At 39.4% G+C, this 27,821-nt stretch overlaps 1 protein-coding gene across 1 annotated transcript in view; it reads right to left on the bottom strand.

The window, feature by feature from the left end:
* Positions 1–27,821, bottom strand: part of AFG2A (AAA ATPase AFG2A) — a 197,311-nt gene that overhangs the window by 147,116 nt on the left and 22,374 nt on the right. Inside the window, 4 exon segments of the mRNA XM_075751101.1 lie at positions 4,348–4,427; positions 4,820–4,873; positions 16,446–16,655; positions 23,125–23,279. Of these exon segments, the coding sequence (XP_075607216.1) occupies positions 4,348–4,427; positions 4,820–4,873; positions 16,446–16,655; positions 23,125–23,279 (499 nt within the window).

Genomic DNA, 27,821 nt, shown 5'->3' with positions numbered 1-27,821 from the left:
AAGATTTATCGTAGTCTCCATTAAAAGCAGAGGTGGCACAGTACAGAAGAGAAGCTGCTGTTCTTCACAGCATCATTTAGAAGCCTGAGGGCCGCAAAAGTTAAGACTGCAAATATTTTACTACCTAAAGTGAAAACAGTACATCTTTTCAGATGTTCTGAGCATTTTAAATTGTGGCTTAGGGATGTATCTATCCTCCCACCCAGCATACAGGTTAACTTAACCTCCCCAGAAAAGCATCATCATATTGGAGCTTCAGGGGACTGGTACCAAAGTCCCTTCGTTTTGTCACTTCTACCCTTACTCTGAAAAGGTCAGCATTATTCATCTACCAACTTGCTTTGGCCTTCACAAATTAAATGCAAGGTACTGATTTTGTCCTTTGTCTTTCTTTTTTTCCCCTTTGAAAATGGAATTTATCAGTGTCTTTCATATCAGTCTACAACATTTCCCATATTACATTACAAAGATTTGCAGTTAAAGGGGAAAATGCTTTGCTTCTGACAAAGAAGAAAAGGAACAAATATGTCTCTTGCCCAAAAATCCCAAAAATCCTGCTTATATAAACAACGTCCCATTTCCAAAGCACAGAGATTTCTTAAGTTCAGCAAACAGACTGTCTGTGCTGCATTTACACAGAGCCACGTTCATTCATCACTTTCAAGTCTAATTACCAAGCCATTTCCCTCTTGGCAACCTCTAATGGCCAGAAGAATTAGGTTTTACATGGTCAGGATACCAAGGGATAACAGATACCCATAACTCTTTGCAGCTGTGCAATTTGTAAAGCCTCTCAAGCTTTGTCCAGGCAAGGGATTACTGCAAGGCAAACTTTCCTCCTCACGCACTGCTGTATCTGGACCAGTCCTATGGGTCTCGCTTCAGTGCTGTCTGTCCTACAAAATGTCAGAATACCTTTCAAAAGTGAGCAGAAAGAAAAAAAAAAAAGTCATAACCTGCTCATAGAAGCAAATGCTAATTAGAACCACAGAGCAGTGGAAAAGGCTCCATGCATCACGTAGTTCACCTCTCCCAATGCACAAATGCTCCTTGCTCCACGTTAATCCCTGAAATGTCAGTTTTATTTTAAAGATATCAAGTGGTATGTTGCTGGAGCTTCTGCCATATGACTAACTCACAGTGAAGGAGAATTCTCTACCAAAAAGCTTTCTGATTTGCAGTTTTTCCTATCTCAGTAATTCTTCCTACTCAAAATTCATCGCAACACCTCCTTCTAACATCTTTTCTTATACAGATTTATCATCTATTCTTTAGTATCAGTTATAGTAGATGCCTCCCTTTTTCTTTATAGTCACTCCGTTCAGCTCCTAATTTTTTATTTCAATGCTCTCTAAACTTCCTCTAACATCTCAACATAAACCAAGCAGAGAGGGAAAGATCTTCCAAGAGTGTTAGAAGCGCAACGTAACAGAACAAAATACAGACATGAATATAGCTCAAATTATCTTTATCTGTCTTCACTGTCACCTTGGAAACACAAGTCCATTCAGAATCACCCTCTCATCTTCTTGCATGAAGGATCTCCGGACTCCTCCATCAAGCAACTGCTCCTTACACTGAACTAATTTTCTTCAGAGGTGCAGGATTATATTTTCGTAAATTCTCTTCGAGGGTGAAATGTATCTAGTCCACTTTTTTAATTCTTTGATTTATACATATTAGTTTGTTGCCTACATGCAAAATCGGGAGGGAGGTGTGGACGGACAAAAAGAAGAACCCAGGAGCTTATTTCATATACATAAAACATATGAAACTTCTAAGCAAGCTGGATAAAAAATAATCTTTTCAGAAATAATACATTTTGGCACTGAACAATGTCAATTAATATAATTTTTGCTGACTTCAAAGTATTATTTCTTGTAACTGATAAACACACATAAATACATTTTGTAAAACAAAACTGCTACATGAGACAGTATTGCATGTATTATAATTATGGAGTTATGGTTTGGGAACGTGTAATATATAAAACTCTGTGGCATATCTGCACGCAGCTACAGTGTTTGCCATGGAGCAGAGGCTTGTGCAGTGACAGGGACTCCACTACATGACGCAAAGGATATATATTGATTGGTGCAAAAAAGAAAATTCCTTCACTTTCTTGATCTACCTGTATTACAATTAATTACAATGTCTATTAGTTTGTATGTGCCTGCTGATGAGAAGGGATTGTTTAGTGATCTCTACAAAAGGCTGAGAGCCAAACGTTTGCATTTTAAACCCACGAGCTTTAGTGAAATCTAAACAAGTATTAATGGGTTAATGAATATTTGGCAAAGTGCTTTGAAGAGCAAAAGCATTAAGCAATTACTCAATGTTATTTCACATCTGTATTTCAGATCTGAACTATGCATAAAACTACTCTCATAACTTAATAGTCTAGGCTTCTTGGTATCTCTGGACTCGTCCTGTTAGGATCAGGAGAGGTTACCTAGCCGGGAGATTTGGGATGCAGCACATTCTGCACAAGGCCCGCAGCATTCTAAAACAAGGATTTAAACCAAGCAGAAAAAAATTTACAAAGCTGTATTGCAGAGTGTTTTTCATTGCCAAGGCAGAGAAAACTAATTCAACCAACAGAGGGAATAGGGAGACAATATAAACAGGTGTTTCCTTGAAAACTTCAGTATGGTTAGTAATAGTACAGGAAATGGATCTCCAGAGGCCACAAATCGTTAGCATCTCTAATGCATTTGCAAATTCCTACTGTGCAAAGTCAGCCTGTAAAAAAAAGGCCATTTCTAATAAGTGCCTTGTCTGGTTTCCTACACCATTTAATTTCAGATGAATTTTATGAGAACTCTGCTACATATTTTACCTCCCATCTGGTTCAGATTTGACAATGAAATATTTGTGTGTCCCACCCTGTTCTTTTTAAAGCTCCAAAACCAGATGTCTCCAGCACAACATGACTGCAGCAGGTCATACCACATTCTTCAGCGAGCTGTGCCAGGCCTACTACCCCCCACAGACAGTTCCAGGTAAGGTAAAATTGGGTTGTTTACTCCCTAAAAGAATAAAACAAACAAACAAACAAACTCAACACCTCTAGGGCACTGTGTGAAAAGGCCGATTAAAACATACTATGGCTTACTCTTCCAAAAGGTTTTCTCTTGATGAAGCAGTGTTTCTGAAAGCTAAAAGATAATTTAGAATTGCAGCAGGGGAGATATTGATTCCAGCATACGTTTTTTGCAACTTCTCTATTATGATAAGCAGGCAGGTGTTTCAGTGCGTAACACAGGGTCGCTAGCGTTTCTAGGAAGTTTACAAGTTTCACAGTTGCACACATTGCATATAAGAAGGATGCTGATGAATATGTCTTCTATCAGATTTTGCATTTTCAACAGAAAGTGTGTTCATTTCTTAGCAGGTTCACAGGGCAGCTCTATGCTGCACATGATGCCTCCTCCTATAACATAAACTATTTATCTGTGTTGAATGACACCTTTTATCCTGTCCTGCAGATACAAATGACCCTTTTGCAATACAATGGAATCTGTATGGATGCTGAGGTAACTTCTTTTCCAGAAAAATGATGAAGTTGTGATGCGCCTTTAAACTGGGCAAATACTTTCTACATGCACATATTTGATAGTTTTTCATGCAAAACAAAACAGAAAAAAAAGTACTTTCTCACAACAAGTAGTAGTATTTTATAAGAAGGTATCCCCCCCAGACAGACCGCGTACAGAGCCTGTCAAATTTTAAATGCTACAGTAGCAACTAAACTCTGCTATAATCCCCCTTCAGAGAAGAGCTAAACATCTCTGGGAATCATCACAAAGAAGGATATTAAAAGAAACATTGTTAGCTGCTTGCACAACAATCCCTTTTTAATGTCACACATGAAAGGACATAAGTGTTCCCAAATCTTTTCATGAAGTTTTTCCCAGTCTGGCAAAATGTTTCAATGTAAGTGCAAATTTAGGCATATGAGCAGTCTCCTTGGAAATTCATGTTATATAGCATATGATCATATTGTTTGCTTGATGGAGACACTATATTAGGCCAGTGCAACAACCCTGGGAAAAGAAAGGAGTTACTTACTGGAAATAAATGCAAGCTAAAACCACAGAAAAGAGCCAAAGGGCATGAGAACCAGCAGAATCATTCCTGCTAATGAGATGAGAAAGGAGGAACTCCACCAGCTTACCTGTTTATGCCAAGTTAAATACACTTGAGTAGAAGTCACAAATGCTATCCTTCTGCATGTGGAATGTATATATTAAATAATTCTAGAAAGGTAATAAACTAGTGATTGCACAATGTAAGAGTAATTTATCAGAAAATAACATCTGTGATTTTTGTAACAGGATTACTTACTTTCCCCTTTCAACTGCCAAGGCATCTATTTCATCAAAGAAAAGAATTGAAGGAGACACCGCTCTGGCTTTCCTAAAGATCTAGAAAAACAACAATGAAACACTTCATTTTAAAGGGATGGAAAATTTTTACAGAATGCTAACACTGCCTGTGCACCTCAAAAGCTACAGAGCATCACAGAACAGACATAAGCTTATTTAAACAAACATCTTAGAAGTTAGTCATGATACTGCATGACGCAGGCTTATAGTGAAAGCTGCTACTCGATCCCAAATTTGACATGGATCACTGGGCCGATGCAAGAGGGAGTTAAACAACACAAAATATCCCTTCTGCCTTTTTTTTTTTTTTAAAAAACTGAAACTGGAAGGAGGTTTTTTGGACAGTTTAAAGGTAACCTCCTAAGCAGAGAAGAATCTGAATGCCAAGAAAGCTTAACATATAACATTATGTATGGCTTGCCCTTTCTCACCTCTCTCACTGCTCGTTCAGACTCACCAACATATTTATTCATCAGCTCAGGTCCCTGCAAAATCAAAAAGAAAAATTGGTTTAAAAAGCACATTACTTCTGTGTACAAAATGACTGAGACAATCTGCCAGTGCTACGTTACCAATCCTCTCTTACAAGGAATTTTGATAATTTGTCACTTGCAAGTCTTATTTGTGCATTTTTAGACTTACCTTCTACCTGTACCAAGTTTTCCTCCATTTCTTATAGCACTGTGCATACACGTAACTATGCATGTAGGTAAGTCCTCTCCTCATAATACTTTCTTGAGAAACAGAATTAAGAACAAAAAAAAAAAAAAGGAGACATTTTGGGCTTCTTAGAAGTTGTTGGCTTAACAACAGCAACAAGGGGGCTGCAAATTGGCCAAAAAGACGAATTACAGAAAAGCATTGTGCTCTCAACATGCATCCTGTCCAGCCAAGCACCAAAGCAGTGACTTAAACCAACATTTAACAGCGCTTCTGTGAACTTGACAGTTTGCAGGTCCAGAAAGAAGCAGCTGCCATAGCAGCACACCTGAAACCCATCCATGAGGTGCTCCATCCCCAGCAAGAAAGCTGTTCAGTGTCTTAGCTCATTCGCATTCCTTCTCCTCTCTGCTGAGACTGCCCAGCACGATTATTAGTGCCAGCTGCTGTGGTGCCTGTTTATACTCACAGCCCCATCCACTAGGAACAAACCAGAGACCCACAGGGTCAATGTTCGGGTCTTGAACAGTACTTAGAATTATAAAAAGTAAAACAATGGAGAATTCTCAGAGCATTTTCTGTTCTGCTATATCCTGTAGGATAGGCTGCTTAAATAATGCTTCCTAATGGGACTAAGATTCTCGTGGGATCAGTAATGATTCATTGACTTCAGCCCGGCTTGCATTAACATTGACCTGCAGCCACAAACAACAATGATTATCCACTGCCCTGAACAAAAAAAGCCAGCAGGTTTGATCTATTTTCCAGGGAACAGGTGTCCTCATAATTTCACTAGCAGAAACAACATCCTTCTTCACAGTCCAAAAACTGAACCACCTTTCCCTAAGTACCTTCAGGTAACTCTCAGCTCAGAGCAGTAGCGCAGCTTCAAACAGCAGGTATGCTAGAATTAAGAATGCATGGCAGGTGCACATTTATACACTGGCAGTGACAGAGCTTCTGTTACAGCCCCTCTTTCAATGGGACCACGTGGACTTTGTACCCAGATCTGTAGAATACAGATTCATTACTCTACAAACGCAGCACGCTGGTTTTGGCACTCTCCCCTCTCCGCACTTTTTTTCACCCTTGCAATAACAGGTAATGCACTGACTTTATCTTGACACTAGCACCATTGGAAACTACCTGCACATATGTATGGGGAAGAATGTATACTCTAAAAAGAAATGCACAATTTATCTGATAGCAGCAAAGTATCCAGGCTATGCCACTATTTTTATTTATTTATTTTCAAAGAGTTGTCCATTACCCAAAGGACCACGTGAGAAACAGCAGTTGTCAGACCTGGTGTACCACACAGGCAAAGGATTGCATAAGGACTGGAAGAACAGCGCCAGTGCCTTGCCCATAGGAAATGTAAATGATACAATTAGCACTGCTTCCTTTCATCAGCATCCACCCTTAAAGCAACTGCCACAGTAGCTAAAGTGTCAGCAGCAGGCTTTCAACAACTTCAGAATTTGAGTCTGTTGGATACTTGTGCGGAAACAGAATTATTCATCAACATAATTGATGAAGAACACAGGAAAGAAAGAGAGAAGGAAAAAACAAGGTAAGTGAGAGAAACATAAAGCCTTTTCCTACTGTTCACTGTGGACACCAAACATGAGGAGCGTGCAGGAGTTTGTGCAGAACAGGCTGGCAGCTCGAAGAGACAGCATCCAGCTGCTCCAGGCCCTTGCCATTCATCACACTCAGTGCAGATGAGGAATCCGGTAGCATGGGCCTAACACATCCTTAAGGAACGAGAGCACAGTCTTCTCTCTCTATCTAGCTTTCAGCTAAACTGAGCCGATACACTGAGAAACCTCTACAGATTCTACTCACAATTATAGATTTCCTTTACTAACTTTTTCTTGGAGCCTGTGGACCTTCTCTTTCATGCCCTTATTCTCATAAGTAATCTCCATTCACATCAGTTTTCTCCTGGAAGCCAACATCATATATATCAGTGCCAATAGTGTACTGCTCTAATATGACACAACATCAAATAGCCTGACATTTTCTTTGCTTTTGTCTGAGCAAAAAAATACTTAAAACCAAAACTACTCTCTTTGAGCTTTAAGGTACAATACAATTTCAGATGCTCAGAGTTTTATTTTTAATTAAGCATTAAAATATGATCAAGGCAACATCAAAGCAATGAATACTGTTTAAAATGTTTCCAAAGAGAGTTATTTTGAATGCATGGTTTTGCTGTAAGCTTTGATATGAAGTTCTTCTCTATTTTTCTCTTCATTAAGCAGCAACTCCAGGCAAAAAAACACTACGTATTAATGACCTGTGCCTCTTCATCGAGAATTTTCATGAGATTTGATTTGAAGGTCTCCTAGTTTACCATGCACGAGTGATACCAAAACTGCTGGTCAGAACCACGGTTGTTACTGCAAGCAGCTCAGAACTCTTATTGTACGCAGCAATAAAGATAAAGACTCCACAGTAAGCGAAAGCACACACAGAAGAGAAGGAATTGGTATACGTTTCATCTCATGCAAACACTTAAAACCACAACACAAACCCAAGAAATGTTCAAAGAAGCTGGATATAGAAACCGGATTGGTTTAGCTCTTGTCCCACCTGAGCTGAACCTCTGCCTTACGCTGTCTGTAAATGGGCTGTCCTTTAGCTGAGATTGATGGGAGTTCTTTCAAAAGATAGATCTGCATGACAAGCCGTCTACAGGCCACCCCAAAGTCACCAGCTGACAGCTGACACAGTTTCCAATTTTCACAAAGCTCACCTCCTCTTTTTAGGAAGTTTGCTTTGAAGTTGGAGGCCACTCAAGAAATACCAGGAGGGTTTGGTTGTTGAGGTTTTTTTAATTATTTTTCAATGCTTTTCTAATGCTTTAAAAAAAAAATCAAATTACATGAGCCCGACTTAGTCAGCAAGTCAACATTTGTTGAAACACCATTTTTGGCCCAGGGGTGAGCATAATGATTCCTTTAAAAGCTGTTCACAGCTGGTGATATACTGACCAAGAGGTGCTAGTAACAAATGGTCCAGCATAATAATGTATAGTTCTGTTCTCTTCTGCAACAAGCCATCTTCCATACGAAGGGACGTGAAGAAATAAAACCTGTTCCTTCTGCTCATTTGCACAGTGACTCCAAAACCAGCAAAAGATTTGAAGCAGGGAATTTGCAGAAGTGGTTGTAGCTTAGCCATGCACATAAGCTCACCATTTGTGAGCTCCAATCCAGACTAATAGCACAAAACCTGCCAATTCAGACCCGCTGTATCTGCTGAGTTTTGTTTATTCAGCCTCAAAGAAGAGAGAGCTTCCAGGTACGCTCTGTTTAAAGACTATCCCATCCTCATTTACAAGATATATTCCCTTTGTATCATGAAACCTTCCACTTCTTTATGGTCTGGATGGTGTGTTGATTTTTAAATTTTCTTTTTAAATAAAAACAAGAAAAAAAGAAAATTCCTTACATTTAAAATATGATCAGAAAAGGCTCTTGAAAGAATAACTGCACAAAAGAGATAAAACCCCTGTATACAAGGCTGCAACACAAGATAAGCTTGTGTACACATGGTTATGACAGAAGTTCACAAAGTGTTTTTAAACTGGAAGAGGAACATCTGGTATCCCCAAAGTTAAAGAGTATCAGTAATTTTTCTAAGCAGTGCTTAAAGACACTTGCAGATTTTTTCCACCTTCAACTGATAGGAAATTTAGCTGGTGACTTCCCTCTATAAATAATTTTTTACTGTCTTGACAATCAGGTGAATTATGCACTTATGGTTGTTGAGCCAGATGGACACAGCTTCAGATTTCTCCATCATACAGCTCTGCCTACTCTCTTCAAAAATACTGCCATAACCTCACATGCAGGTTCTGGGCTCTAACACAGACACACTAAACTATGTTAGCCATAGAGTATGATTCATATTTGTTAAAAATCCAGTTAGAGAATTTATATCATATCCTACAGATTATTACTCTACGATATAGCATGCACGATTCCTTCTCTGCCAAGTTCAAAGCAGAAATGATCAAACAGGCATTAAAATATCAGTCATAATTAATATTTAATTTCAAATGAAGGATCTAGCAACTGAGCTCTGCACTGTGAATCTCAAAAAGATGAAAAGACAGGAGGTGCCAAAATTAGTCTTTAACTGTTCACAACGTGTACCTAGGGCAACATTCATTGCCCACACTCAGACATCTACATCGGAGTTAGACATTCACGTTAACTGATTTGGACAGACCTATGTCTACCTCGCAGATGCCATGCACCTCACTCTGATGTGCTAATTTCTCATCAGACTGCAGGAGGAGCGTAGACAGCCAGCTCAGAGAAACAAGGCTTGATCCCACCCCTACCGGTACATCTGTCACAGAGTTAAAACCAGCATTTGGGCTTCCTTTTTTTTTTTTTTTCCTTTCCCCCTCCTCCATTCTTTCCAGTTCCACGACCATGCAGGTGAGATGATCTACTCTAACAAAATTAACTGATTTGGAAGAGACTCAGAAATTAGTTATATAGTCTTTCGATATTGTAATCTCTACGGCAAAATGCTATCCCATCCCTACCACAGTCAAAACAAAGCAACATACAACTCAGGCCGGCTGCAGGAAAGAGAGTTAACAAGATCAACAGTGAGACTTCCTTTATTTTAACAGTAAGGCTATTTCTAACGCAGAGGTTGTACATGTGTGATTTGGTAATTGGTTACGCTACATAGAACAATATTTGCTCAGAAAACAGAGTATATTTGCTTGTTAAGGATAAAGCCTATTTCTTTTCTTTCAATGTTGCTTAATGATTTAATCTGCATTACTCCCAGCTTCTCAGCAGACGTAAACTCCAGGCTGAGCGCCGTGTACCGTTTTAATCGCTTCCTCTCCCTTTGCCCTGCATGCCAGAGGACCTGAAAAACTTGTTGACACCTGTCTGGTGTTTTAAAAACTTAAATTTCAACAGGTGCTTGTGGGCCCCAAAGCATCTAAGGGAGTAGGCTGGCAAAAAATTGTCATCCTCAATCCTTGCAGTGAAGTTGCTAAAACCAGCATAATCAGACTGCGAAGGCAAATATAATATCCTTTCTTCGTTATTGGCATGCCTCAGAATTCACTTGTTTGCCAGAAGCCAGTATTGGTAGAGTGAACTGACTGGAAACAGTGAATTAAATTCACTGCATGCACCAGCGCCTTCAGAGAGGGCCCTCTTCAGCACTCAGGCACAGCTACCACTCAAATTTACCAGAATTTTGCCCGCTTACCAAGTGTTGCACCAGCACGGGCACAACAGTATCAAGTCAGAGGTGAAATTCTATCGTGACACAGTTGAAGCGGATCTAAGAGTAACTCATCCCGCTCACCTGCGCCATCCAGAGAAATCCTTTTACAAGTGATTCCAGTTCATTGCAGATTTTCAGCACCGATTCCTATTCACTACCACTTTTAGCTAGAGGCTGAACAGCTGCCATCCACTGTTCTGTCTGGGACCATCCTTGGCACCATTGGGGCTGTATCCACGTGGGATCCAAAAAAAAAAATCATACACCAAGACAACACCAAATTAGCCATGAGCACTGCAAACTGTATTCAGCTGCTGACATTTCAGCCCTTCAGCTACACCCCATTCTGTGATTGCTACTTTTACCTTATTGCTGACAAACCCTTGGTAACTAGAAAGGAAAGAGAGAAACCAAGTGTTAATAAAATTTAATCTTCCAAAGTAATTGAAAAGGGACAAGAAAAGAGACAGGATTATCTTTGAATCATTTTCTGCCTGCCAATTCATTTTTGGGAAGCTTATGGTAAAAATGGATTAATGCCTTATTTTTAGTTGAGTAAAACATGCAGGTAGCTTCAGGATTAAAAGAGTTCATTAAAGTATCTCAAATTGTTATCCCTTGTAAAAATGTTAAACAAATTTTCAAATATAGTTAGTTTCACTATCTGCTAGTTAGCTAATAAGTTATTGTAAATGTGTTACTATGGATCTTTTTGGAAATTTTATCAAACGTTTGTCAGAGTTCCTCATAAAACCACAATGCTGCTTTTTTTTCCCCTCCATCTTAAATGTTTTGCTTAGCTAGTTACAGGCACCAAGCGTGCTTATTTAATACTTCTGCTCACTGAAGTCCCCATCAAAAAGCTAAACTGTCTCCCCAAAATTCAGTGACAGTTCTTCACAAAGCAAAGCAGTTGGCCTTTCCAAGCCTCATTAATCTGTTTGAGCTGCCACAGCCAAGAGCTGAAGGGAAAAGCAGAGGAAACTTCAACTGGAAAATATTTTGACGTAATTCATCCAGATGACAAACTAAGCTTAAGCACACATCAAGCACGGGGAGTGGTACAAAAGCATCAGCAGGGTGATACAGGAAGTTAAATCAAGCCAAGGTGAAGTCAGAGCTCTGAGAACAGTGTATATTTTTGTAATTACTGCTAATTGAAAAAAGAAAAGATTCCTTCAGCCCAAGCATTTAAGTAACAGCAAATAAAATGTCAGGAATATTTTCTAACCTATTTTTTTCTCCAGCATAGTTGGAGCTCTTAACCAATGCAAATAATATTTTAGAGCAGTATAATACACATCATCTGTACCATTGGCCTGCTTTGTGTTTACATCCTTAAACACTACTTGCCATTATGGCTAGGTTTGGGGTTGGTTTTTTTTTTTGGTTGGTTGGTTTTGTGGTTTTTTTTAAATATTGCTTCATCACATCTATAACAATTTGTGTGTCTCAGATGAATTCCAAGGGTTTAACTTTTAGAGATCTAAATTTTCTGAAAATTTAAGCTGGTTTTTGTCACTATCACTAAGTGAGTTTTGCCCTTATTATTTTAAACAGACAAACATTAAAAAGCACTAAGCAGCAAGAGGAAAAATTACGCTTCCAAAACCATTACAAGCATATAGAAGTTACATAATTTTTCTTGTTACTTACTTCGTAAACTCAGGTAATCTGCTTGTTGAACAGAAAACAGAACTCAAAGTCCCCTGTTGATATAACCCTGAGCAAAAGCCTCCTGAAATTAGCAGAAATGCTCCCCCTGGTTTTAGCAGGCTCAGTAAATAGAAGGTAATCCAATGCAGGATACTATCAACATACATCCCCTCTAGTATGCAGCATCCTGGGCTTATGGGCAATTCGGGGCAAAAGGATTTTCCAATCCTCACAGCCTTTATGGGACTGTCATCTAAGGAGCACATTGCAACTGGGTGATGGAGTTTATCTGGATAGGTACCATGGTGGTGCCTCCCAGCCTGACAACTTAAGAGCAAATTTCAGCGTTCATTTTGAAATAGGTTAAAAACAAAAAAATGCACTGGTTTTCTTGTTTGGTAGTAAAGTTTGTTACCTAGATATCATAATAATGAGAGAGAAAAAAAAAATACCCACAGAGATTCTCTGCAAGTTGCTTCCCAGAAAAGCAACAGAAAAATCTGTGTAGTAAAATTCATTAGATTACTAGCAAACACAATGATGCAGGATTACCTAAAAATAAAAATGAAAAAAAATCCAAGAGGGTAGTCATAACAAATCTAAATAAACTAAGATGCAAGACAAATGCAGATATAATTATCTCTGCCATACAGCAAGATATAGAAATTTCCTCCAAAAATATTCTTATAATATCACCATTAAATCCTAGCGGTCTAATCAACATATACCTCAAAAAAGCAGCCAGCCAAAGCTGACCCTAAGCGCAGGAACTGTCAAAACAGTACAGAGAGATACTTGCCACAAACAGTCAAAAGAGGGGAAAAAAGCCCACAGAAATAACACAGTGACAAAGGGTTTCATCTTCTTCATGTTCAATTTCAGAAAACTAGATGACATCGAAAGCAAAAATGTCACAGAGACAGTTGTATATAACAGAAAGCTGTTATCAGCCTGACAGAAGCTGAAAAGTATATCCCCCATCCTATTAATACTGATAGGTCCAATATTTGCATGCAATTTTCTTTTCCTATTAGACAAAGAAATGCATAAGATACATTTCAGAAGAAAATTACAAGCTTTAGGGCGAGCACAAAAGGAGTATGAAGAAGTACAAAAGTGCATAGAAGGTTGACTGAAATAAGAATTGAACTAGATCAAAAACTATTGATAAGTCGACTGATGTTCAATCCTAAAGAATGAAAAAGTTATCCTAATTCATTCCTTCACACAGTCTTATACTCGCTTGTATCCATGACCACAAAACACCAAAAACTCTCCAAGAAGTTGAGAATAATTTAGTTTTCTTTTTGCAACAGAGGTTTGGAAGAGGGGAATAATCAAGATGACCACTAAAACTCTGAAAAGCCTCAATGCTGCAAGAGATTTAGAAAACGGTGTGGTGGGAGGGAGCAGGAAGAGCCATCCCCTGAAAGTAGTTGACAACCTCCTCCCCAGTAAATTTAGCAGATATATTGTATTAGAGACAAAGAAAGTCAAGTGAAGGAATACAAATAAACAATTCCCTTTAGGAATGATATGCAAGATTGCTTTGTAAAACAAACAAATCAACCAACTGCTTTTCTCTGGAAAAGGAAAAGGTCACCAATCTTGGTGAAAATATAGCTATAAAAAGTTTTGGCCAAATATCAAAGAGCATGTTTACAAAAGGGCCACATTCATTGTAACACTAACCATTCAAACTTCACAATAGATTTCAGGAGAGAACAGGATGCAACGTCAAACATCTGTTATCACGTTATTTTCTTCAGCTCCTCTGCCCAGAAGTTACATCTAGACTTTGCCCATCTTCCAAACCTCATTAGAGGCAAGTCAGATATGGGCTGGAGGCTGCGCCATTTTGACCATGCCTCATACAGCATGATGACAACCAGCCGTGCCCACCACACATGGAAATGTCACAGTTTAACAGCTTACATTTAACCCGGCTGAAGTACCTCATTTAACACAATCAGCTGTCCAAATTGCACAGACATTGCACAGACACATCTGGGAAATAGTGCAAAGCCTTCCTGAAGGCAGGCTGGGGCAGGGGTGATACCTGTTGCACCCAAGCTGGGCAGTCAAATTTGACAAGTAGAGTACGTTCAGCACTTCTTGAGAGAGTTGGACTTACTGTGCCCATGTATCTTAAATGTATCGTGCAGACATAACAGGTCCATCTTCCAAAAATCACTGGACCAAGTAAGCACTGCATGTAACGTACTCAATTTCCTCTCAGGTTTCAGGCACAGGGAAAGACGGCATCCAGCAGCCTGCTCCCACAGACTGTCTGCAGTCTGTTCTCAAGACCGACCCAAGAACCTGAGCCACCTGAACTATCCTGAAAGAGTACACATATTCTACAGGCTGTACAGCAGACACTTTTCATCAAAATTACTTATTTGGGGCAAGAGAGACTGGAAGGAAAATGCAAGTCTGAAAAGTAAATTATCAAGAAATACGCTTCCATTTCAAAAAGCCTAGTATCAGCTCCAGGGACAGATATTTGAGACATAACGTAGAGAATGGGAAAATTAATAGGACTATAAGCAAGAAAAGAAAAATCCCCTCTCCAACAAAAAAACCCCTCACAAGTTCATCTACTTTGGATTTATTGCAGGAACATAGAGTGGAAATTAATTCATGCCTGTTGTGCTTTAAGAAGTGCTACAGACAATGATGTTTAACACATTTAGTACATGATGGATGTCTCCTTTTCTGTCCAGGAAGCAAATGTGAAGGTAGAGAAAGTGGGCTATGTTCCCTTCCTGGAGTCAACATATCCAAGGCTGGACATGCTCCAGAGCTATGCTTCTTGAAACATCTGTACATTGACTATTCGACCAGTTCGAGGCCAAGGGATTTAAACCAACAGGGAATAAAATGCAGTTCACCCAAGCCAGCCACTTCTGCTGCAGCTTGTCAATGACAGGGGGGTTTGCACCGTCAGAACTCCACTGTGAAGAAACACTGCATTACTGTACAAAAGCATATCAGTGTACCTTCAGCTACCTCCTATTCAGCATGAGCCACCTTTTACTTCTGGACAATTCACTGCATCAGTAAAAAAATGTCTGATGTAGCTATGTCTGATGAATACAGGATAGCAACAGCGTTCATTTTTAACTGGTTTTTGTCTGGGATTTTTTTTGTTGGTTTTTTTCATTTTTGGTTTTTGTTTTTTGTTTTGTTTTTGACTGCTACGTTTTTTCCCCACCCTTTCAGGCATCAGTGCTTTGGGCGAGACAAAGAAGAATGTTTTCTTTTAAGCAGTGCAGGAGGAAAAGGTTACCTTGTTTACCAGTAACTCTGGAGTACAAAGAACTACTTTGTCTTTATGGAACAGGCGGTAAAGGTAGCGTTTCTTAAGGGCTGAGGTTTCCAAGGCTGCTCTTGTTGATGTGACCATGACCCAGAGGCCCGTCTGTAATACCGGGAAGCACAGGCAATGAGGGGCTGCTGGCCTGAGGGCCAGTGCAACCGCCCCTGCTCCCAGAGAGGACAGGATCTGGAGCTACACTTACAGTGTGTTGGAAAGGATAGGCAGAGGAGGAAGCTCTGTAGAAACTAACAACACAGAAGGCTTTGTGAGTAAAGAGATGGTCAACAGACAAGGGGACGTGATCTCACTGCTGAGGAGATGGTACTTTTAAAATACTTAAACAAATGTTTTTTCTTGCACTTCATTAACATTCTGACACAGCTGCAAGGCTACCCCATGTGGAATCACTCTGCTATCTTCTTTTTTTTCTTCCTATGTGATGAAGCTCAGTTTTATTATTAAATAACTTCCATTCATGCATTTTCCATACAACCCACAGTAATCAATTACACTGATTCATGGGCAATAAATCCAAAAGTTTTCTATACTTGAAGTGTTTCTTATGCTGAGAGAATATCCCACTTATCCAAGGGTACTCCAGATATAACTGATTTTGCAAACTTTCTTAAAAACTGATGAAGTAGAATTGTTTCCCCTGAAAAAAGGCAAATAGGGCAAGAAAAGTCTGCATGAACCATGAACAGTAAAATAAAGTGACTTTCCTGAGGAACAAAAAAGAATGTAAGATGAGATGATAGTATTTCCATGCAAGCAAGTAATTATTACAGTAAGAAGAGCTACCCACTATCCAGAGTTGTATTTATATTGCTTTAAGAATTTCATTGTTTCCATTTTTAAAAAAATTTTAAGTAATGCCAATAATTAAGATGTCACTATGCAACTTACCCAGCCATCCAACACAACTTCTGTGCTGTGATAAAATAAATAAATAATTTTTAAAAAGCACACAAGAAAGCACTAGTCTTTTTCAAAAGAAAACACAAACCTTACTTGATATTTACAAGGTGTTCACTGTAGCATTTGTAATGATCAGAAACTAAGAGCCGCTGGATTCTAGCAGTGGAAATTGGTAAGACATCAATTGTCATGCAGGAGTTAAGAAAATGTAAGACTAAATACCCTACCTTGACTGCCAAGAAGTTGAGACCACTTTCATGAGCCAAAGCTTTTGCTATCATTGTTTTTGAGCACCCAGGAGGTCCGTAAAGCAGCACACCTTTTGGAGGCTGAATCCCCATTCGGGTGAAGGAGTCGGGATGCTTGAGGGGCCATTCAACTGCCTGCTTCAATTTCAGCTTGACATCTTCCAGTCCTCCTATGTCTGACCAAGATACCTGCAAAGCAGAAAATTTTGCTGAATTTAGACAGTGGAGCAAAAGTATTAAAAAAGAAAACAAAAATGCTCCATAGAATGCATACTGGTTATTTCATTAAGTTGTTTTTAACAAGTCACTTCTTCAAAAAAGCTTTTTTAAACAAGAAGCAATTATTAATGAAGTCACACAACATAAATGGGATTAGACTCACTTTATGCTGGCAGATGCAGGTAAAATATTTTGTCTCTACTTCAAAGGTCAATAACAAAGTACAGAAAAATAACAATAAAATGACAGCATGATTACACAGGCAGCAACACTTTGCGTGATCACTAGCAAAGTCAGAACTCAGTTCCCTTGTTTTTTAATGTGATGCTGATGCAGAATTTGTAAAATTACTTTGATGTCTTCCCTGAAGCAAAGGGCTGTATGAACCCAAGCTGGTTTTATTTATAGCTGCAGAGTAAGGCTCTGATCCCAACTGTATAACCCCACTAAGCTGAACGGGACTGAGCGTTAGAAGTTTTGAGGGTTCCTCCACTTGCCAACACTATCACTCTCATACAAGACTTAGGCATTAGAGATTTGACTACAAGCTTAAAAACAAACAATCCTCCAAACAGACAAGTAGCTACACAGAAGAAAAACTACACACAAAACAGCAACACTCACACCCAACTGCAGTTAAATTTGCTCTGCTGAAGACACAGAACAAGCTCGTCAGGCATATATGAAGACAGAACTAATACGTCCTACACAAAACAGCACATGGATCTAAAACCTGCTACACCTCTCCTCGCATTGCTCTCAACATGCCTGAGACTTTTCCCCACATCCCCTGGCCTGTTCTTCGCCCTGTCACCATCCATTCCCATCCACTTCAAATATTAAACATGTCAAGATGCACTTAAATCAAATGATCTTCTGCCTTAAAACACTCTTCCAAAAATTTATCAGACATAAATCACACTTTGGCTCTGGAAAGTCAGCTACACTTGAAAGGCAAGCAGGGTATTCCTAAGAGGCAATGCATCGCCTTTCTCCTGACTTGAAAACTGGTGTCCCTCCTGGCTTGTCCCTGTTGCCATTTTTCTGATACCAGTACACAGAGTGGAAATTAAAAGTAGAAAGTCCCTGACAGAGCCAATTCAGTCTACTACTGAAATGGAAGAAAAAGAGCATTTGGATTTGGTGCAAGCACTTTTGGGAAAGTCCAAGCAAACTACAAACCAAATAAAACTTCTCCTCGATTGACAGTCTTTGACACAGAAGAAAATTACAAAGACAGCAGAGAACAAACACCAAAGATCAAAATGCATGGGTCAACCCCTCAGAAATAGCTGCCAGTCTGCTGCCTGCAGAACATCATCTGCATCACACCAGGAATATGTTACAGGAACTCTAGGAAAAAAAAAACCCAACCTCTTTCTTAGTGACCAGCAGCTTCTGGTTCTTAAATAATTACTTTATAAGCCTGAGGAAGTATGAAATATGTAGAGCAGATCACCACTGACTGCTAAGAAGGATTTGAGGGCAGAGGGATCTGCCAAAGGCAAGATTCCCTTATGGGGAAAAAAAAAAAAAAAGAAAAACAGAAAAGAAACACAAACTCAGTAAAGGTCATAGTGAAGTGAAGACTGAATCAGACACAGCAGAGTATCCCAGTAGCAAGGGGAGGAAAGCATTTTAGCAGGGGCATTACCAAAGCAGCGTGCCATTTCTGCTAACTTGTGAGCCAACTTTTGCAACTTGCCAATATTTCCTTCTGAAGTGCTGCTTCATGCTACAAGCAAGACTAACTGCACAAATCCGATTAAAGGAATGGTAGCAAACAGATGAAAACAGGCTGTGCACAAGTCTGTGGTCTTGAAATGAAAGTGTTGAAATTCAACGAAAACAGTAAAGGGAGAAACTCCATAACACTCTGGAAAGGAGAGGGAAACACAAGCATGAATTCCTATCACCAGACTTTGAGCTGAGTATCTTGGGCTACTAACGCAGCCAAAATAGACACACCTTCACGGAGCAATTCAGCTCTAGTACAAACTCTCTTTCAGAAGTCAGACACCCAGTTTCTCTCTTTCCTTTAGAGGGAACATACGGCAAGGTGGTGTCCAATTTAGGCACCTCAGTTAAGCGCTTAACGGTAAGAAGAATCCTCCTTTCCTGCCTGAGTTTTCACAATAAGAGACAGAAATCCACCTGCAGATTTTTAATGACAATGAAGCAAACATTCAAGTTCATAAAAAGTGAAGACGTGCGTCAGATACCTCACTTGCATCTTGCCACTGCTCCACCCATGCAGACTACTGCTTTTCACTCAAATTTCATGGTTAAATAATATAATTAAACTCAGGACAGTTAATCCCAATCTTCCCTTATTCTAAAAGCTGGTGTTTCTAAGTCAGATCTGACTGTCAGTGTTTTAAATTTCATTTTGAAGATAAGTATTACGTAATCCTACAACCCTTAATTCTACCTAGCAGCTCTGTAAACTGCACAGAACTAAATCTTGGCAATTTTAAACACCTTTTTCTTAGGGAAGAAGACATATAACATAAGCTTGTTCTCATTTTTCAGTATCGATCCTTACTCATACCTCGTAAAGCATGGACTACTTATTCCTATCACCATGTCTTTCTAGCTAGACAAAGATTTTGACAAGCATGAACAAGAACTTCTTAAAATTAAGCAAGCAATCAGGAATTCCCTATAACTTTCAGTAACAGAAGGCAAAATCCACTAGCAATACTTCACACACATAAAAAAAGTTGGGAGAAAACACCTAAAAGTTATTTTTATCCTCTTGCAAATATTCAGAATATTGCACAAGTCTCCTGAGGCATTATTCAAATGATTTTTCAGACCCAGTATATGTCATACATCCAGACAAGTGATAGAATTGTACAGAAAAGGTGTACATGAAGGTTGTTTTCAGTCATCTAGAGACTTATTCTGATTTTGCTTGCATTTAAAATCAAGAAGGGGAGGAAAGGGAGACAACTGGGTCAGGACATACAAACAGGGCCACTAAATGTGAGCTTGCCTGTTAAGAGTTGAAAAAGAAAATTAACCAGTCAAAAATTCAGATTACTTAGAATGGATATAATACAAGGTATGGAATTCAAGCAGCAATGGTATTAAAAGCAAAAATAACTAATAAAACACTACCTTCACATTCTGGTCAAGTCCTAAACAGAACATTTTTTTTTTTTTTTTCCTCATTTCAAAAGGATAGAGATAAGTAGCGGGGAAAAAACCCCCAAACAGTCCACCAACAATAAAACAGTCACAAGTAAGAATTCCTTTAGATACATATAAGCTTGGAAAAACTAGATGGATTAGTGTTGCACAAAAATTCTCAGTGATTTCCCAGCTGCAATTAACACAAATTCTAACGCGCGCATTCAGACAGCTAGCTACACTTCTTTTACCTGCACACAAACTCAATAGAAAGTTTTTTTGCAACATAAGCAATGAAGTGTGATACTCTGTCACTGTGGAAATTGTTTTAAAGACTAGCCTTGGGGCTGAGCTTACACATGCAAAGACAGTGCTCTGCTACAGTGTGTAAGACACCAAGATTTCATTACTGCCGTAATCTTTAGCTCTCCCCAGGTCAACAGAGCTCAGAATACGATGCAGAGCAGCAACTCCCCAGAGGCTGTCAAGCAGCAGCAATAAAGAAATAAAGCAGACATGCAAAGGATGTCTCATCCAGAACCTTTTGGCTGCAAAGACACAAATCTGAGCATTGAATTACAGTAAAGGGAGTGAAACGGGCAACCAAAACCTATCACACTGTACAAAAATTTCAGGAAGACCCATAGGAGAGGGAGGAACGGCAACTACAGTGCAACTCTCCAAAGAACTAAAGTATTAACTTCCTGATTTATAACGTGCATCCCCTCTCTCCTAAATCCCTGCTGCAGAAAAAGCAGCTTTCTAAAAAGTTTGTAACACATAGCAAAGTTCAAGAACGATTCTCTAAAAACAGAAAACAAGATACTACATGGAACCTAGCAGCAAGTATTTTGCATTTGCCTTGGTCACAGGCAATGCGCACGGCAATCCAGACACCACTGGAAGGACAAAGGAATGCAAAAAGGAACACAAAAACCCAAATGTGGTGGCACCTCCACCTCCAACACAGCCTCACTTTCTGTCTACCACCCCAAACTCACTTCATTTTGGCTATTTTCCACACCAGTAATTTTGAGTATGCTTGGAATAAAAGAAAAAAAAAGAAGCTCAATTTATGTCGATGACAAACCCCCTAATAACTAGCTTATCACTGAGCTCTTTTCAAAAGCAGACTGCAAAGCGTTCCATAAAGGTTATCAAATACCCTCATACACCATGAAGTGACTTGCTTGAGGCCACCTGAACAAGTCACTTCTAATATATCTCCTTGTTCTTTAGCTACTACCCCAACTATACACACAACAAGAGTTTTTTCTAGGTTTTAAATAAGACAAAAGACTGCATGAGAGCAATTTAGCCTATTAGCCTTCTAAACAGCAAAGCAACTAGTGCCAAGCAAAGACTGATTTGAAAAGGAAGTTTTCTTTACAGCTTACTCAAAGGTCCACAGATTTCAGAGAACAAGCTCATGTTGATGAAACAATTTGGCCATCCTGGCCACCTAGCCGCAGCATAACCAAGTTCCTTCAACTAACCCATGGATTTGAGCTGACTTAGGGCACTTTCCCACCTCAAATACAAATGGTAATGGAGTAATTCGCCTTGAGGGTGGTGGTGTTACAATGCTGGATTTATAGTACTGTGATTTTCATGGACAGTCATGTCAGTATTCCCAGATATTCACACTGCTTCTGAGCATGCACAGGTACCTTCATCTTGGTAAGCTGGTAGCTCAGCAGCCCAAAATAATGGTTAAACTGAATTCCAGCACCTCCTTTGGTAGGTGATGTGGGAGGACACAAAATCTGTTGCATCCGGTACTGTAGATTCCGCTTTAAACTCACCTCAGGCACCAAGCAGATGGCCTGAAATTTACCCTACATCTTCACAGAATACGCATTATTTTGTAAAAATGCGGGTCCTGTCAGCGCAAAAGGAATCTGCAGTATGTTATCTTTCCTTCAATAAAGCAATGCATTTCAGCAGTATTCCAGTGACTCTGCTGGTGTTTAACAAATAAAAGCAAGTGACAATCAAGGAAGCCATTGGCAGGATGGTTTAGTGGACAACAGGAGCCTGAGTAGTAGGTTGACATGGATTCAGAACAGATTTCCTGCAGTACCTGGAGACCTCACTTCTGTCTGTCTGTCTTGTGCTGTTTAGCAGCACTCCATCTGGTTCCAAATGGATTGGTATGTCTAAAAGGCACAGTACAGTGACAATGACGTAAGCCCAAGGGCCAGTAGCACAATATGCAACAAGAGAATTAGTAACTCCGGTTCTCAGCAGAACTAATTAGCCCTTGCGGATATTGATGCCACTACACCGTTTCCAGGAAAAGCTATATGGGGCCAGCCCAGGCATTTCCACCCAGCACTTCACTGCACAGCGTGGGCTCTTAACAAGCCAAGTGTGATATCCGAGCTGGCTGTGTGCAGCATCCTGTTCGCAGATTTTATTTCCCATTCCTATAGTTTGGGAATAAGGGTCTACAGTTGTGCAATCTAATTCCCAGATGACTCATCTTCATGCAATGATACATAAATGTTTTCTTCTAGGACTTGGGGAGCTGCTGAGAAACACCAGCATAATGGCTGACAGAGTCAAGATTTAGCAAGATTAAACACAACATTTTCTTTTGCTGAATCTTCTTAAGCCAGCTCAGAGTCGTCTTAAAGCAGATCAGTTCCCTGGCCCAATTTATGTTGTGTCTGCTACTGAACTACTGTAATAGATAACTGAGAAGGCAGTCAGCAGGATAAAGAACCTGGCACTGCGAAAAGAACTGTTCATACAATGACAGCCCCTGATGGGTAACCGCTTGGCAGTGATAACCTACCTACTGTACCTAATTCTGCCCTCAGTTAAAACCATGTAATGCCACTATTCACGTCACAGCAGTATGAACTGCTTAGAGAATTAGTCAACCGCTTTACATAAAATCACAGCAATCAATCTCTTTAAAACTTTGTTCCAATATACTTCGGTTACAAATGCTAACAGTTAGTTTCTGCTTAAGTTTGTGTCTGCTTTACAAAAGGCTCCAGCTTTCAGGGCTATCCATTAACCCACTCAGCATATAGAACTACAGATCAGGAGGTATGCTCCTGCACTACAAATTCTTCCTACAGGATGAGGAACTTCAGCTTTTGTAAATAGGTCTTCAAAATTATAATTAAACAAAAAAATATGCAAACAAAAAGAGGATGCACAATATTTATTGTTATTTTGAGGCTTCCACTTCCCAAAAATTTCTCTCTTTCGGTAGGGCATTTCAACACCTAACTGCAACTCTTAATATGGCTCTAACAATGTTGCTAGCATATTGCAAAAAATAACTTACTTTTGGCACATCGACTGCCACCTCCCTCATGGCGCTGGGCCTGACATCATTCATCCCCTGCAGGAAGTCATTGAAAGCAATCATCACTGACCCAGCCACCTCGTTGTCTAATAGGTTAGGTCTTTTCCCCAGTGCTCTCCGCAATGCGTACAAACCTATTAAAAACAAAAGAAAACATGGAAATATGTAGACTTCCTCCTGGTAATCACAAACACAAAATGTACAACACAAACACACAGCAGGTCTGGAAAGGAAACGATGTTCAAAAGAATGTCTCAATGCCAGGCCTCAACTAGGTCAAAAAACATGCAAGACACTTCCGATGAGAGAGCAAGAAAAAGGGGATTTAATGACCACAGACAGAATATAAACTAAATCTGTTCCAAAAGACAGAATGAAACAGCCTTGCCCCTGCGTTCCCAGAGATGAAGCTACCAGGACAAAACCTCCAAATGTCCACACATCGATCCAACACATTTCTAAACCACAGAGGAAGAGGGATAATGAACATTCAAGGCAAACGTTAAATCAGCTCACATAAGGCATTTGCAGCCTTGTCCATTCCTCTATTACTAGGGCTGTGTTTTCCAAGCTGCTCTTAAAAACAAACTGATGAGATTTCTTTTACTTTCATTGGAACCCTATTTTGCTATCTAATAAGGTGCCAGACACTTATATTTTTCTTGATACACAACAAACATTCCCTGCAACACTCAACAGCTCTTCATTCCCTTCAGCGATCACACTTTTCAAACACAGGCATAGCTTTTACCTTCTCCTTTGTTTGGCCAAATCACTCACATACAATACCTATAAATCTTGATACTAATGCCTAGCTTCCCCCTATAATTCAATCCTTCAAAAGCCACTCAGGTCCCACCCACTTGCACATCAATATATCAATAGTCCTCAGGCAGGACCAAGCGGTACCATCTGCAGCTCCCAGGCATTCCCCAGAGGGAGCAACTACGGCTCCCACTGTGTAAGATGCCCAGAAGCATCATGGTTTTCCCACTCTATAATTATGCCTTTTAAGGTCTAATATAATTTGGAGTTCTATTGCTCCTACTTCGAACTCTGTTCTGTGAACTGAAACTGTAAAGATGTGATTTAGTGTAATATTACATGATGAGTATAATCTTGTATACACACATGCAGATATGTAATATAACCTGTCATGTGTTACAAAAAAAAGAGGCAGTTAGTACACCAGTTCGCCTTGCATGACCATAAAAAGACAAATATTTGCTAAATCTTTTCTATATTTAACCAAACAAAACATCAATTAGTGCTACATGAAAGGACAATAAAAGGGATAAGCCATTTCTGAAAATAGACATGGTTTTAACTTTCAGCAGATTGTTGTCTTTTTTTCTACAGAGGCACTGGTAGATGCAGACATGCAAAGTTTCTGACAATTACAGGAATTCTGCATTTCCTACAATATATACAACGTGTGAAGAGATATAATATCTCCCCTGTGAAGCAGTACAGCTGGTGTCTCTCCATAAACTGCCAATTATGGCAGAGTCTGAGCACCTGCATTCAATACCCAGGCTCTTAATACAATAATGAAAAAAAAAGTTTGTAATTCAGGTTTCCCCTTGCACAGAACATCCAGAACTAATAAGATATATAAATAAAAACATTCCATGAGGCCAAGGAGAAAAATGAAAATCTGGTCACCAGAGGACAAGTATAAAATACAACTGACTCATTTTAACAACCCAGACAATTTTCATGTTATTCCTCCCCCCCCTTCTTCCTTCCTCTGAAACAGTTCGTTTTAAGCAAACAAAAAACTTAAGCAAGACAATACAGATTAACTCCCCCAGATTTAAAATTTACATCCAAGCAAATAACAAACTCAACATCTTATTCTAGTGTCATTGCAGCTAACACTTCAGGGTGTGGAAGCAGGTATTGGGGTTGAGTCCTACATTTTCTTTTTGGCAAAGTCAATTCATCTGGCACTCTCACTTTAAAAAAATGAAAGACTAAAATAGCATAGCATGAAATTAAGTCATAGAGAAAGCAAGCAACTGATAAGGATCTCTGCGCCTTGTTTCTATACATATCTGCTACATCAGGTACCAGTTTAGCCTAGTGCCCATTTGATGCATTTTAATCGTGTCATGGTTATCTTTTCTCCATGATGTGGTGAATTCTTAAAAACAACTTTATTTAAAAAAAAATTGAGAGAACAGCACATAAAAACACCCAAGGAGAGCAGTGCTCTTAAGGACCATTTCTGCCTGTGCTACTAGGAGTACAAGTGAAATTTCAGTCCTCAGCAGCAGGTATGAAATGCAACAGCCTTGATCCAAAACAGGAATAAAGAGGTCACAGCTTTTCAAACAAAGCCTGAATTCATTTCAGCATGTGCACTCACACACCACTGCACAGGTCAGCATTTAATTGAAACAATGTTTTACATTAAAACAATAATAAAAAACAGATTGAAAAAGAAAGCATGATTCTTCCTGTTTCCTCCTGTTATCATAATCATTCTTTCCTGCACTTCAGATTGACCTCTAACCAGAGCGGGGGGGGGGAAGTCTTATTAACAGGAGAATGATACAGCCAGTGATTTGCCGGAGGCAGAAAAACACATCCTTGTCTCGAGACACTGAAAGATGTGTTTAATGTAAGGAAATGCAAGGTACAGTGCAAAACATGCTGCTAGAAGCCACACAGAGGGCAAAGGAGGTGAAACACTACAGCGAACCCAAGGTTATCACTACAGAAGTTATAATGCAGATAAACTGAAGATTCAGACATAGTACCTCAGAAAACATTGAGCATCTCAGCTTAGCGTTGGGTATCTTTACATGGCAATGTTTTGGTTTGAGTATATGTCATTGCTGTAAACTGACTCTGAGCACAGCATTTGTTTCAGCTTTGCTCGCTCCTTTTCAGATGCTACTTCATTCTTAAGGATTAATGACCATCAATAGCCTTTTGGCAGTGACTGGAGGCTCAGAAGTGGGGAGGAAGGACACAGGCGTAGTTAGCCTGCTGTGTGGTCGGTGGGACTACCCTAATCAGAAGAAAAACTGAACTCCAAAGGCAGCCTTTCCAATAGTGAACAACACTGATTCTCGGTGGAGTATAAATGGAAAATCCCAGTTTAAAAAAAAAAAAAAACACCACAAAACAAACCACAACAAGCATAAGTCATGCATGATTACAAACAATGGAAAATAAACAATTTGTTCCAGTCCAGCAACTATGTGTTCTACCTCACCAACTCATCCTGTCTGTCTAGAACAGAGGAAACTAAGTGGACAGAGGGGAAAAAAAAAACAACCAGCAGAACGCCCTGTCCTGGTACAGATGAACCTTGTTTAGTACCAGGCTATGCATGAGGTTGATAGCATTGTTTCCCTGAAAGACTTTCTTGCTCATAGCTTGGCTAAGTGTTGGCACATTAGATCATAATCACAAATTAAAATTTAATTTCATTTAGGCTCACAAATGTCTGAGCCTAAAAACAGACTCTACAACACTACTGTATTTGTCAGAGTCTGTGTATAATTATACCCTACTGTAAATAACAGAAAGCATCCACTCAAAATGACAAACATATATATACACACTTTAGGTTTCAAAAACAGAATATACACAACACTTGATGAAACAAACTGAACAAAACAAAATGGTTAATCATGCATCTTTCACTGCCCATCAGCTACTACTTCTACAAATCCATCTTGTCTGCATTTACTCTACCAGAATCCTAATACCAGAATTTTTAAGTAGCTTCAAAGAAATTGTAATCATCTTGTAAGATTGTTTACAAAAGGAAATGTTTCTTCTTTCCCTGCTAATTTGGCATTTCCCTCCCAAATTATTATGGCCAAACCCAGAAGACGGATACCATTTCTCCCAGTGACAGCTGTCAGATCCAACATGATACTCTCCCGCCTGGCTCTAAGTGGAATACTGGAGAGCATATGGAAAGATTGCAGCTTCCTAACAGCACTGCATGGGGCATCTTCCTCTACTTCTAGATTTTTACATACTATACTTCAAAATTTAACAGTTTCCTGTATAGAAAAAGCATATCATATAATTTAAAATCAATTTTGAACTTCAGAAAACGTAAGAGGCGCATACCTGACTTCACAGGCAATGGAAACAAAAGTTATCCCAGTGTTTAGTATTTTTGAGATAAGGAGCTCTTCTGCTTTGTATTTGGCATTTTTTAAATCAGCACAGCTTTCTGCACTCATTCAAGACAACCATCCCAAAATTATACTAGGAAATCTTTTATAGGACTTCAAGTATCATATACTATAAATCACATGTATTCTTGAACTTATCATAGCCTACAATAAACATAAACAAAGAGTTTATAGCACTTCATTACATCAGGATATTGGAGGGTCAAATACAAGAGGAAAAAAAATAGAGAACACCTGTATGTATGTTGTTTGCAGTTCTGCACAAATACACAATACCCCAGACAAAGCCTGCGTGCCTAGCAGACGGAAGCCTTGCCATCACCTGGTAAGGACCACTGCTCCTCTGAGAATGTCCCACAGACACATCCTCACCTGTTCAGTCAGCCTTTCATCCTGTGCAGACCCAGCAAACCAGCTCTCCTACCCATCTCGATGGAACACCACTACGTAGTAACAAGAGCAGCTGCCATAAGCACTGAGGGACAGCAGGGATCTGTCTGGGCAAAGGCT

The sequence above is a fragment of the Balearica regulorum genome, chromosome 4 (assembly GCF_011004875.1).
Source record: "Balearica regulorum gibbericeps isolate bBalReg1 chromosome 4, bBalReg1.pri, whole genome shotgun sequence".
Classification (NCBI taxonomy): Eukaryota; Metazoa; Chordata; class Aves; order Gruiformes; family Gruidae; genus Balearica; species Balearica regulorum.
This window is presented reverse-complemented; position numbering and strand designations above follow the sequence as displayed.